General features: G+C 38.7%; 1 protein-coding gene across 1 annotated transcript in view; it reads left to right on the top strand.

Annotated features, from left to right (window-relative positions):
• itga1 (integrin, alpha 1) overlaps positions 1-12,201 on the top strand; it is a 216,134-nt gene extending 203,933 nt beyond the window's left edge. Inside the window, exons 29-31 of the mRNA XM_060822674.1 lie at positions 1,295-1,390; positions 6,069-6,182; positions 8,637-12,201. Of these exons, the coding sequence (XP_060678657.1) occupies positions 1,295-1,390; positions 6,069-6,182; positions 8,637-8,675 (249 nt within the window). The 3' untranslated portion in view covers positions 8,676-12,201. The remainder of the gene's footprint in view (positions 1-1,294; positions 1,391-6,068; positions 6,183-8,636) is intronic.
• The last annotated feature ends 318 nt before the right edge of the window (positions 12,202-12,519 follow it).

Below are 12,519 nucleotides of genomic sequence, written 5' to 3' on the forward strand. Positions count from 1 at the left end.
TTCATTGCCAGGTAAAGGGTAAAGTGTTCATTTAAACTCATAGTGTTCTTTGTTTAATCCGTATTGATTTCATGAAAATTAGCCCACCTATGCAGTCAGATAAGGCCTGTAGCCATTTTAAGACAGTAGTTTTGGTCCTTTTTAAAAATAATTTCAGTCTGCAAATGTCTCAGATATTAAATTGACCAATAATTAGATAACTGCAATAATTGTAATTCTGATGGTCCAAAATATCAAAATATTAGTTGTGGTCTCAAAATGAAACCTTATATCCCAATCCCAATCACAACCAAAAGGATCCAAAAATGTTATATTCTGGATAGAAATGGTGTGCAGGGAACTGGGAAAAAAGACAGGCAATTGGCACTAGGTCATAGAAATGGGATAGACACAATGGGCCAAATGGTCTACTCCTGCACCATGACAATTCAGTGATTCAATAGAATTTACAGATCAATTGTCTCTATTTTGTATAATTGTGACACAATTACTTTTCATGTTCTTTACTTGGCATGACTACAGTTTAATTAGATTTGCCATTTTTACTGTGTGATTTCTACGAATCATTTTCTGCATCAGCAGTGTTACTCACAAAACATAGGAACAAGATCAACATCTACATTTATTTCCTAAATATTTGTGAACGTTGTGACTGTTTTGTCATTGTCAAAAGCAGCATCTGTAAATAAAGAGAATTCTTGGCAATGCTACTCAGCTGTTCTATTTTCTGATGTTCATCAAGAATACTTGTGTTTGTTTTTTTCCATTAGGACAACAAGCAGTGGATTAACTAAGCATTGCAATTGTTCATTAACACTTGCGTAACACATTGAAGATGCCTTTTGCATTACAATATTCACATACCTCTATAACATATCAAACCCTAGCACTGAGTTATATTTATGAAAATCATGCGTGAAAGCTTCCTTAAAGAGTTTGATCTCTCACTTGAAATTTTGGATCTTCTTGCAATGTTACTTTTGTCAGTATTTTGCCTTTTTTGCTCTCTTACTTTCATCTTTGTTGGCTCTAGCTGCTTTTTTTCTTACCAAGTATTCAGAACATAGCTTACATAAAAATAGATAGTAAGAGTTTCATTTTTTTTAAGCCAAAGAGTTGACAACATGAGCATTGGTCTGATAATGATAGTAAGCGGGCTCTCTATATTGGTGGCCAAGTCAGAGGGCTGGCCATTCTGCAAGCCTCAGCAACACCACTTTGGCAGAATATAGTCAAACTGTCAATGGACTTGTTTTTGTGAGTCTGGAGACTTAATTTGCTTTTGTCATTGCAGGCAAAATTTAATTCAATAGGCCTAAATATTACTGCTACACTCAAAATTGAAGAATCATCACTGGTGGTACTAAACAAAACAACAGAAAGAACAATGGTGAGTAAATACCTTTTTACTTTGTTATAATTGCTGACGCTCATGATTTGGGATTTGACATTAGCTGACTCTCACTAAAGGTTCACTTTATAAGTGTAACCTCAGAAAGTGAGCCATAAAGTTCCTTAGAAATGAAATCACATCATTTTCCCTAGGCCTTTGCAGCTCTTCCACTAATTTATAGCAGACAATTGAGCAAATAGCATTGGAAATTCCCCTATATTCCTGATGAAGGGCTTTTGCCCGAAACATCGATTTTACTGCTCCTTGGTTGCTGCCTGAACCGCTGTGCTTTTCCAGCACCACTCTAATCTAGACTCTGGTTTCCAGCATCTGCAGTCATTGTTTTTACCTAATTCCCCTGTTGGCACAGTCAGCTGAGATGGAGAACTAATCACTAAGTTGAAGGAATAATTCAGTATGATACCTGAGGGAAGAAGGAAAGGAGAGAATCTCAGTGTGGGACTGCAGTGAACAGTAGACAGTTAGAGTTAAAGAAAGGCTAAAAGTGATAGAACACAGTTTAGAGCTCAAAATAAGAATTGAGAAAAATCAAAGTATAATTCACAGTAATTTATTGATTAAAAACTATATGGATAGAACGGAAAGTATAGAAGCACAATGTTACAAGTGGTAGAAATCTAAAACACACAGAGAAAATGCAGGAGAAACTCAGCAGGTCTGGCAGCATCTCTGGAGAGAGGAACAGAGTTAACATTTCAAGTCCAATCTGACTCTTCTTCAATTCAAATATTTAGGGGTCTTCTCACAACACCACCATAATGAACATTGTTCCTGCCAGGTGACAACAGTGTCAGTCTTCTTGACTGGTACAGTAGAGTTAACTGGGTGCTGGGTTGGAAGTGAAGGGAGAGGTCCTTGATCTGTTCCAATCTCAGTGTTTTCCACTGAAAAGCTACTGGCCAACACTGGCTTGCAACATTTTTCCATGTGGTCTTCATTCCGCCTACTAATTCAAAGTAAACACATCAATAAATCCATCAAGAAGAAGGCCCTGGAAGATTTGAATCTTGTACATGACAGAATGTTCTGGAGGGAACAGTAAAGGTGGCATGAGTGGAATCAGAAGGAGGATGCCAAGTCTAATAGCCTGTAAGCACAGTGGGTGGGAAGATTAACAGTCAAGACTATTGGGCAGTTGAGATTAATATAGCTAGACAGTGATGTGTTTCACAATGGCAACTTTGTAGGTTGCAGATAGAACCACAATTATAGTCAAGGGCTTGTTCAGAGGAAATTCCAACCTAGACTGTGACATTAAAATATCCACGATGAAGAGCAGTGATGGGCTGGATGACAAGAGAGATCCTGATGAAGGGCCCCGATCTGAAACATCGACTCTTCTGCTCCCCTGATGCTGCTTAACCTGCTGTGCTATTTCCAGCTCTACACTCTGTCTTTCCAGCAGCTGCAGTCCTCGCTATCTCTAAATTGACGAGAAGTAAATACCTGCGAATAAAGAAACAAAAAAATGCAAAAATCTGGGAGAGTGGAGAACATAGACATGATTGAGCAGTGCCATGCAATGGAAATAGAAACAATGTAATAAAGTGAGGTTGAGGTGGGAATCCAAAATAAAAGGAATAAGAGCAAAGGAATTCAAGCTGTTTCTGTTGCATATGGAGCTGGTGGTTTTCACAAGCTAAAATGAGAGGAAAATAGACTTATTCTTGGTATTCTACAGAATAGGAAAATTTAGTTTCACAACACTGCGGAAGGATATTCTTTGTGGGGAATATCAATATTGTAGATAGAGCAGGCTAATGTATCATGAGGAAAATTTGCCACTCATTCCATGACATAATATAATGCTACAGTTCTCCATTAGCATAATTCATTACCCTTAAAGATAGCAAGGAGACATCAGTCACTTAATCATTTTATTGAAGTTGAGGTAGGAGGCACCAGAGCAGGAGCAAGTCATAGCAAACAGTTTTGGAGGAGTGTGCAGGAGTTTTTGACTTCATCAAGCTCTGTCCTGTTCTGATGAAGACCAACACCAGACTCAAATGTTAACTTTGCTCTATTCTCGCAGACACTGCCAGACCCGCTGAGTTTCTACAGCAACTTCTGTTTTTGCTTCAGATCTCCAGCATCCACAGTTCTTTGTCTTATTATATGAACTCTGGTCCAATGCTGACAGGAAGAGGCAATTGACCAGGAAGCAGGGATAAAATGTTAAGTCTTTGGAACTCCCATGAGCATCTATAATGAGCACTGCAATGATTATTGCTGGGAAGTATTAGTGTCGCATACCCATGTCACTCCCACACTATCATAGAGTCATTGAGATATACAGCATGGAAACAACCCGTCCATGCTAATCAGATATCCCAACACAATCTAGTCCCACCTGCCAGCACCCGGCCCATATCCCTTCAAACCCTTCCTATTCATATACCCATCCAAATGCCTCTTAAATGCTGCAATTCTCCCAGCCTCCACCACTTCCTCCAGCAGCTCATTCCAGACACGTATCACCCTCTGCATGAAAAAGTTGCCCCTTAGGTCTCTTTTATATCTTTCCCCTCTCACCCTAAACCTATGCCCTCTAGTTCTGGACTCCCCGACTCCAGGGAAAAAACTTTGTCTATTTATCCTATCCATGCCCCTCATAATTTTGTAAACTTCAGTAAGGTCACCCCTCAGCCTCTGAGGCTCCAGGGAAAACAGCCCCAGCCTGTTCAGCTTATCCCTGTAGCTCAGATCCCCCAACCCTGGCAACATCCTTGTAAATCTTTTCTGAACCCTTTCAAGTTTCTTGCTCTTACTATTATTTTCTTATGCTCCGAGCAAACGCTCGTATTTCTAACCTAACAATTCTCCACACAAAGTCTCCTATCCATGTCCATGTTCAACTTCACCCTTGCTGGTGAGCCCTCCACTCCCGATTGTCCGTCAAAGTTGTCTCTAGTTTTCTTCTGCATTTTGCTTCTAACTCACTAATCCCCTAAAGTAATGCTGCTGGATTTTGTAGAACATTCTACAACGACCCTATATTTGCAATTTAATCTATACACTCAGTCTCTCAGCACTAGGTTAAAATTCAACTCACTTTCACCTCCCTCCATGCAATCATGTGATTCTAACTTCGTTATATGATCATCATGTATTTTTCTGATTTTGCTCCCATTACTCGTCTCCTCTGACTACTGTTCCAGGCATTTCCTACTCCAGGCCTACTCTACCAGGTGTAATTTCACTGCAAATCTGGAGAGTGTTGTGTTAGGCAATAACTCTGAAAGGGTTAATGTTGAAGACCATATTAAGCTCCACCTAATCTAATAATGCTATAAGAGCTTAGACAGAGAAAGGCAGAGTCTGGAAGGGTCTCACCTGTTGTAGCAGGTCTCCTAATAAATTTAATAACAATGGGTGGATTTTTGTTATTCCTGGAGCTGCTATAGGAGAGGTGACAGGAAGGGAAAGTATTTAGATGAGTTTGCACTGGAGAGACATTCATGCCTTGTTCGTCCCTTCTGCAATTAAATGCTGAGCAAGGAGGCCTCGACTTGCCAACGATTAGAGCTGGTGGCCAGGTGGAGGCATAGATGATGGACAACCAGCCCATGCCCTTGCCTCAAATTCTCCCCACCCCCTTTCCACAAATTTCATCTCTTGGGATACCCATCTGTGAGGAAAAGAAAGATAAAATGTATCTTTTCGCCTCTAGATCCCCTTCAAAGTTGGACTTGGTCAACCTTGCCTCAGGACCAGAGGCCGAAAGTTTTTGAAGACCTGGCATATTGGTGCTGAGATGCCTGATAGGGCAAAATACTTATATTTCCTGAGCAGTAGGAAATTTGGCACATTTTCTTGGCACAATTAGAAAAGTGAGTGGGAAATTCTCAGCCAATGTCTATTTGACTAGTGTAACTTATGTCTGATTGATATCATGCAATAAACTATGTTGTGTTTATAACAACACCTCATTTTTACCCTGTGGCTTTCCTCTAGCAAAGTAGCCCTTTAGATCCAGTCACAAATTGAGGAAGGTGGCAGCTACGCAACCAAATATAAACATTGGTTGACTTCCATGTTGCATATGACATTGTGTGCTGAAATTATGCAAAGCATCAAGCTGCAAAAAAACTGTCTGAAATCAAACTCTCATCCTTCACGTTAGCTGAACTCCAACTAGACCCATTCCCTAACAAAACTGTGATCTTGTGGGAGATCTAGAGCTTCAGTTCCAAGCAACCAATTTGATTTTTATTAAATGCAAGATTTCAGTATGTTTAGAGTTGTGAGTTTTAACCAGTCAAATACAGAAGAAACCCATGTCACAAAGAGCAAAATATGCGGTCAGGAGCACAATCTCAAAACCAAGAAAGGGAAGGTTGATTAGAGGTTTAAAATTCACCACGTGGAATGTGAAGAGTGGACAGAGACTGTGGAAGCAAGTTCCGGAAACAACTGAATTTTTTGTTGTTAAAGAAATGATTAAGGGGCTTAAAAAATTGAATACAATGTAGTTATTTTTAAACTCGCCATATAACTCTCATTCAGTTTTAAAAGCGTGGCTCCCTTCAATCTCACTTTAATTCAAATAATAATGACATGCGTAAAGATAACCTTGAAGAATAATGACATTATCAGAATATTTAACCTTAGCTTAATTTTTCTGAAACGCTCATAGAAATTTTTCAACTTGCAGGTGACTTTAACTGTATCGAAAGAATCCCATGGAGGTGTCCCAATCTGGGTGATTATACTCAGTGTTCTTGCTGGCCTGCTGCTTCTAGCACTTGCAATATTTGCACTGTGGAAGGTAAGTGAATCTGGTATAATACTCAACTTGTATTATAACTATTTCTATCAGCCTGTTCAAACACACTTCTCTCCAGATTGGGTAGGACCCGAACCCAGATCTGCAGGCTCTGAGGCCTACCATAAATTCAGAAATCAGTGGAGTTTCCCAACAGTTAGGAGCATCTGTGGAGAGAAAGCAGAGTTGACATTCTTGGCCCAGCAACCCTTCATCAGAATTGTTAGCAGCTATGAAAATAAAGTTGGGGGCAAGGAGAAAGGTGACAAATAGGTGGAGATGGAGTCCAGAGAGGGAGAGATATGAAAAGTATGGGTAAACCATAGGGGGTAGTGGACAGCAAACTGGGACAGAGGAAAAGCTGAATAAGTGACAATAAGTGGGCAGCATGGTGGTTCAATTGTTAGCACTGCTGCCTCACAGTGTCAGGGACCTGGGTTGATTCCACGCTCGGCCAACTGTCTGTGTGAACTTTGCACATTCTCCCCATGTCTGTTTGAGTTCCTCTGGGTGCTCTTATTTCCTCCCTCAGTCCAAAGATGTGCAGGCTAGGTGGAGTGGCCTTGCTAGGTTGCCCATAGCATCCCAGGATATAAAGGCTAAGTGGGATTAGCCATGAATGCAGAGTTACAGGGTAGTGGGGTGAGTCTGGTAGAATGCTATTCAGAGGGTCAGTGTGGACCTGATGGGCTGAATGGTCTGCTTTCACATTGATTAGAATTCACTATTGATGAGAGCTGAGAGGAGGAGAGAGTGGGTGAGCTCTGCTGAAAGCAGCCCATGTCATAACCGGACCAGGCTAAGTGTCTTGAGAGCTTGTCCTAGAGCAGCCATGTTCCATTTTGGAAGGTGTTGTGTTAGTTTAGGAGTCTTGGCGTATTTCTGAAGTACATTTTGTAGATGGTGCACATTGCTCAACTTTGTCTCTCACTTGCTGCTTATGCAAGTAGTCCGTTGTGTCACTTCACCCTGTTGACACCTCATTTTTTTAGGAATGCCTGATACTGCTCCTGATATACCATCTAGTACTCTTCATTAAACTAGGGTTGATCCTCTGGGTTGATGGTAATGTTAGAGTGCTATAAGGTTGCACATTGTGTTGGAGTAAAATTCTACAGCTGTTAATGACCTATAATCTCAAGGATTCTCAGTCTCGAGTTACCTTTCAAAACCTGTCTCATTTAGCACAGTGACCACTCAACATGATGTAAGTTTTTACCAGTGTGAAGATGAGACTTTCTATCCATAAAGACTGTGCAGTGGTCATGTCTTCCAATACTATTTTGGAAATACATGTCATGTTAAGCATTTTCTGCTCACGACAATCCAAAGGTTTCTGTATTTCCTGTATCAACCTATTCGTAGACAATTTTACACGCCTCTAGAGGAGATGGGACTTGAACCTGGGTCTCCTGGTTCAGAGGTAGGGACACTGCTACCAAGCAATAAGAACTCACAATGTTTGGAAGTTTGAATTCATATTTCTCAGATCTGTTCAGATGTGTTATGACACAACTCTAGAGCAGTTGGGACTTGAATCCAAGCCTTCTTGGTAGTGACACACAACAATATCATACACCATTTTATATTCTGGTTCAGCCCATTTCTGCATTTTGTGAGAAGTGTGTTAGATTGTGGCCTTCCCTCATTGCATACTTGCAGTCTCTGCCCTCTCAACAAAGTCCCGGATCTAGGAAAATGCCAGACTGATAAATACAGTCCTTTTGCCCAAAATATATACTTTTTCTGTGACATTCAATTAGCAATTAAAAGTTGACATTACAAAATGAATTGCAGTTAATTTATGTTAGTATAAGAATGGATAAAATTATGCTCTCCAGTGGCATATTTCAACCCATCAAATTCCATCCTCCATTGCTGTGGCACTCCGTTCTCAACCTGCCATATTGATATGTTGGTAGATGGCACAGTCCAGCAAAGCTGGCCAATTTCCTGCTTAATATTGCTGTTCCCATTCCACCCAGGAATCAGCAAGGGAGATATGGTAATACTCTTTGAGACAGTGGTAATAAAAACGTAAAGTATTGTAAGACAGGAGGGGTCTTGCAGTGGCAGTTCTAGCTCTCTAACAGCTGCATCACTGACCTTGTTATGCTTCAACTATGATTTGAAATGAATTACAATTGTTTCCTTGAAGGGTTTTTCTGGTCAGTTTAAACCCTTGCTGCCACAATGGCTTTACTGGCATTGTCATGGAATCTCATAACTTGTGTCATTACGGAAAGGGCAGAGGTTGGATTAATTTGAATATGTCGACATTCATTTATTTGACTTTTAAAGGTACACCAAAAGCCTCAGGCTTCTTCAGTAGAAGGAGGAAACCATGCAAGCCTAATCTAGCATTTACTAATTCTATAAATGCCTACTCTTAAATCTTAATTACTGTAAAGTAATGATTTGTCGTCATAATAACTACAGACTTTGATTTCTTTCCAGGCTGGATTTTTCAAAAGACCTTTAAAAGAGAAGATGTGAGAAGTTCACAAACCAACCCTAGAAGCACAATAGAAAACAAAATCTTCTATATTACAACAATCCAACAATATCATGGCAGACATAATAAAAGTTGTAAAATTGTGTTCATGATGAAAGTCATTGACAGTGTCTTGCATGAGAAAAATATTATCCAATCTCTGCATTTGTTAATATTTTGTAAATATTTAACAGTTTTTCAAACTACTAAAAATGTATTTGTATATTTTAAACTATTTGAAATGCTTTATATTCTATGCATCATTCAAGCTGATTACTTTTAAGCATCGCAAAGTTACACCTGTTCTCCTTTGGACAGTTATTTTAATTATAACAAATAATGATCACACCCCTTTTTGCTGGACTTCAAAAAGATACTTTTCCTGGTGATTGTAGAGTCTTCTTAGTAATGTCAATTATAAAGATCCTGCTCAGTTTTTATAGTGATTATGTACTTTGACAGATGCTTTTTCATTTTGTAGATTTAAAATGGTTGTCATAACATTTTCCGCATTTAGTCGCAAATGTAAGCATATACTTAAATCGAGACTTTTTTTAAAGATGGCAGCTGAATGTGATCTTATAAATGGTAGCAGGTGTACATACTCCAAATTTTCCAACCAGTTTATTTCTAGAATATTTAGATCATCAGACATGTGATTTAATGAACAATTGTATATAACAAGAACAATAGGCATTAGTACTGGGGGTCAGAAAACAAAGAAGTCAGAAATGGTGAGGTATATATTTTGATAAAGTAAGAAGACAAATTTGGAAGCATGGAATGATAGAAGGCAATAAAGAGCAAAACTGAAGGACTGAAGGAGGGAAAATTATCATTCAGAAATCTAGCAGGCCGTATCATCACAGCCTTGTGTCAAAAATTCCAGAAATCTGGTCCAGTGCAAGATTTCTACTGCCCCTAATCTACTGTCATAGGGGATTTAGAGAGAGACACAGAGTCAGCCTAGATTATTCATTTATACTTTACTGTGTGCTCCTGTATTTCTGCATGGAATCTAGGTGTCAGAGGCAAGTATGCCATTTATTTCCCACCCTTAATTATCCTCGAACTGAGTGGCTTGCTAAACCATTCCAGGGCAAAGTTAAGAGTGAATCACTGTGCTGTATACCTGGAGTTACACGTAGACCAGACCAGGAAGGGGTAGATTTCCTTCCCTAGTGGGCATTAGTGAACCAGATTTTTTTATAACAATTGGCAATGGCTACACAGTCAGCATTAGACTAGCTTTCAAATCCGGAATTTAAGTAAATTTGAATTCCACCAAAAGCCACCATTAATAAAAGCTGAAAGAACTGTGGATGCTGTAAATCAGAAACAAAAACAGAAACTGCTGGAAAAGCTCAACAGGTTGGGCAGTGTCTGTGGAATTAATGTTTCAGGTTGACTGACTCTACCTCAGAACTCACTGTTCTGAGGAAGGGTCACTCGACCTAAAACGTTAATTCTGATTTCTTTCCACAGATGCTGCCAGATCTGCTGAGCTTTTCCAGCAATTTCTATTTTTGCACCAATAATAGCTGGGATTTGAAGCCATGTCTCTGTAACAGCAGTCTTGGCATTTGGATTAGTAATAAAGTGACATTACCAATATGCCAGCATCAACCAGCTAAAAAATGTAGACTTCATCTTGGCATCTGAGCTGAGATAAAGAACAGTTATTTGACAAAAATGGATTTAATATTTTTAGGGGCAACACAGCAACCCATATTCTTCAATGAACTTCTGACCTCTTATTAAAGCGCCAATATAATTTCATTGTAATCCATATGTTAAAAAGGTAAAATCGATAGTAGAAGAAGATAATTAGAAGGGCCATAACCTGCCGTAAACTAGGAAGCATGAATTGGGATGTTTATTTCATAAATATGAATACTGGCTTCTCAGTGAGACACTAGTACAGCACAGTCTGTGGAGAAACAGGGCAACTCTCATTACAGCTTTATATCTAACAGCACATATATCTATCACCGTTATTTCTACTCTATTTTATGGCTTTTAGTGTACTACTCCACAAATTGCTCACCTTTCAATTATATTTCTCTTAGGAACAAAATATTATAAAGTCAACTTTCTGATCTGTTGCCGATGAAGAAATGTTCACTTTCCTGGATAAAAGTGTCGGGATAGAGCAGTAGATTTGAATTGCTTAGTCAATGAGCTTTCCCTGGGGGCAGGCCAAAGATTTACTCAGATCTAAATTTAAAATGAAGACAAAGGAAAAGGTATAACCACAAAGAAATGTGCAAAGCAGAGCCATTTTTCACCTCAACCACAGTAGATGCAGGAGATCTTTATCAGCAGGCTGAAGATCTGCATTTGAAGCAAAAGACTGCAGTCCCATAACCATCCACTTTGTGGCCAATACAAGAAGTCAGACCACATGTTTTAAAAGAACATACCTTCGATCCTTTATTACTTTTGCAGTTTTGGTGCAACCATTCTTTAAACACCTCTTATTGCCATTTCTTTGAAGTTAATGTTTGATGCATGATCACATCAATATCACATGTCACACGCTATCATTCAAAATCAAAATTAACCCTTTTTTTAATTTGCAATTGTTGTTTTCAAATTGTTAGTGAAATGAAAATAATAATCTCTATTTCAATCGAATTGTGAATATTTTGATGCAGATATTGTTTAGTCTTTAAAGATTAGTTCTGCCTACAGATCTCAGTCAAATTTTATAAGATGATGTAATCCCACAGTGCAGGCTGATGTATATTATTACTTTTATTATCATGTATACACTGTAACTTCATGGTAGACTCTGAAGTTTTAAATACGAGATGCAAAACATGGCATCCTATGCGAAATGTACCAAAGTAATTGACGTGGTGTTTACATTCAGGTTTAAGATTATACTGCGCACGGTGCAAAAAGAAATCTTTCACCTCTGCCCCGAGGGTGTATATATTGTCTGAAGATGGGCATACCAGAATGCAGTATACCAAAGGAAGGCGAATAAATGGACCCTGTGCACTGCCATTTTGATTTCTAGCTGTAAACAGGGACATCTATCTAGGATGAAGGTTCAGCAAGTAAAATAATTTTCTTTTGCACAAGGCCTTAACTCCTGGATCAAATAATTTTAAATGTGATCTTCAACTGAATCACTTCTCTAGTGTAATGACTTGGCCTTGTCATACACATTAGACAGCTTGTTATCACTTTATACCAAATGTATATAAATGTTAGTTAAATTTAAGAAATGTTTAACTTCAAGGACCAACAGCACTGTTTAATTCAAAAAGGAAGGCAGGGAATTTCCTTGGAGCTGCCATGACTTTGGCTATTTTTGTATAAACAGACTTTATACTTCTTGTATGCAAGGGAGCAGGAAATAACACTGAGAATATTGCCAAGCTGCATCCATTGTTTAATTTCCAAGAGTGAAATGTTTCCTGTCAATAAATTGATTTAAGGATGTTTGCATGAAAATAGAATGGAAAAATCTTTTTTATTTGTGCTGATGTGTTTTTTTTAATAAAAATCGTAACATAGTGCATTTGTCCAGTGTTTTAATATGTTCTATTTATAATGTTTACAAGTTAAACTGGTGCTAAAATAATTATACAAATTTTAAGTTGCTTTGAGTTACAATTTGGCAGTCCACTCTGGTCGCTCTTCAGCCGTAATGTTGCTACAGTTGAAAATAGGAAAGTTGAGTGTGGACCCTGTAGAGATCGGAGAGATGCTAAATGAACATTCTCATCGGTGTTCACTCAGGAAAAGGAGAATATTATAAAGGAGAAGAATCAGGTACAAGGTATTAGACTAGGAAGGGTTGTGGTTAGTTACGCACAAATGTTATCAATTCTA

The sequence above is a fragment of the Hemiscyllium ocellatum genome, chromosome 1, assembly GCF_020745735.1.
Source record: "Hemiscyllium ocellatum isolate sHemOce1 chromosome 1, sHemOce1.pat.X.cur, whole genome shotgun sequence".
NCBI classification, from domain to species: domain Eukaryota; kingdom Metazoa; phylum Chordata; class Chondrichthyes; order Orectolobiformes; family Hemiscylliidae; genus Hemiscyllium; species Hemiscyllium ocellatum.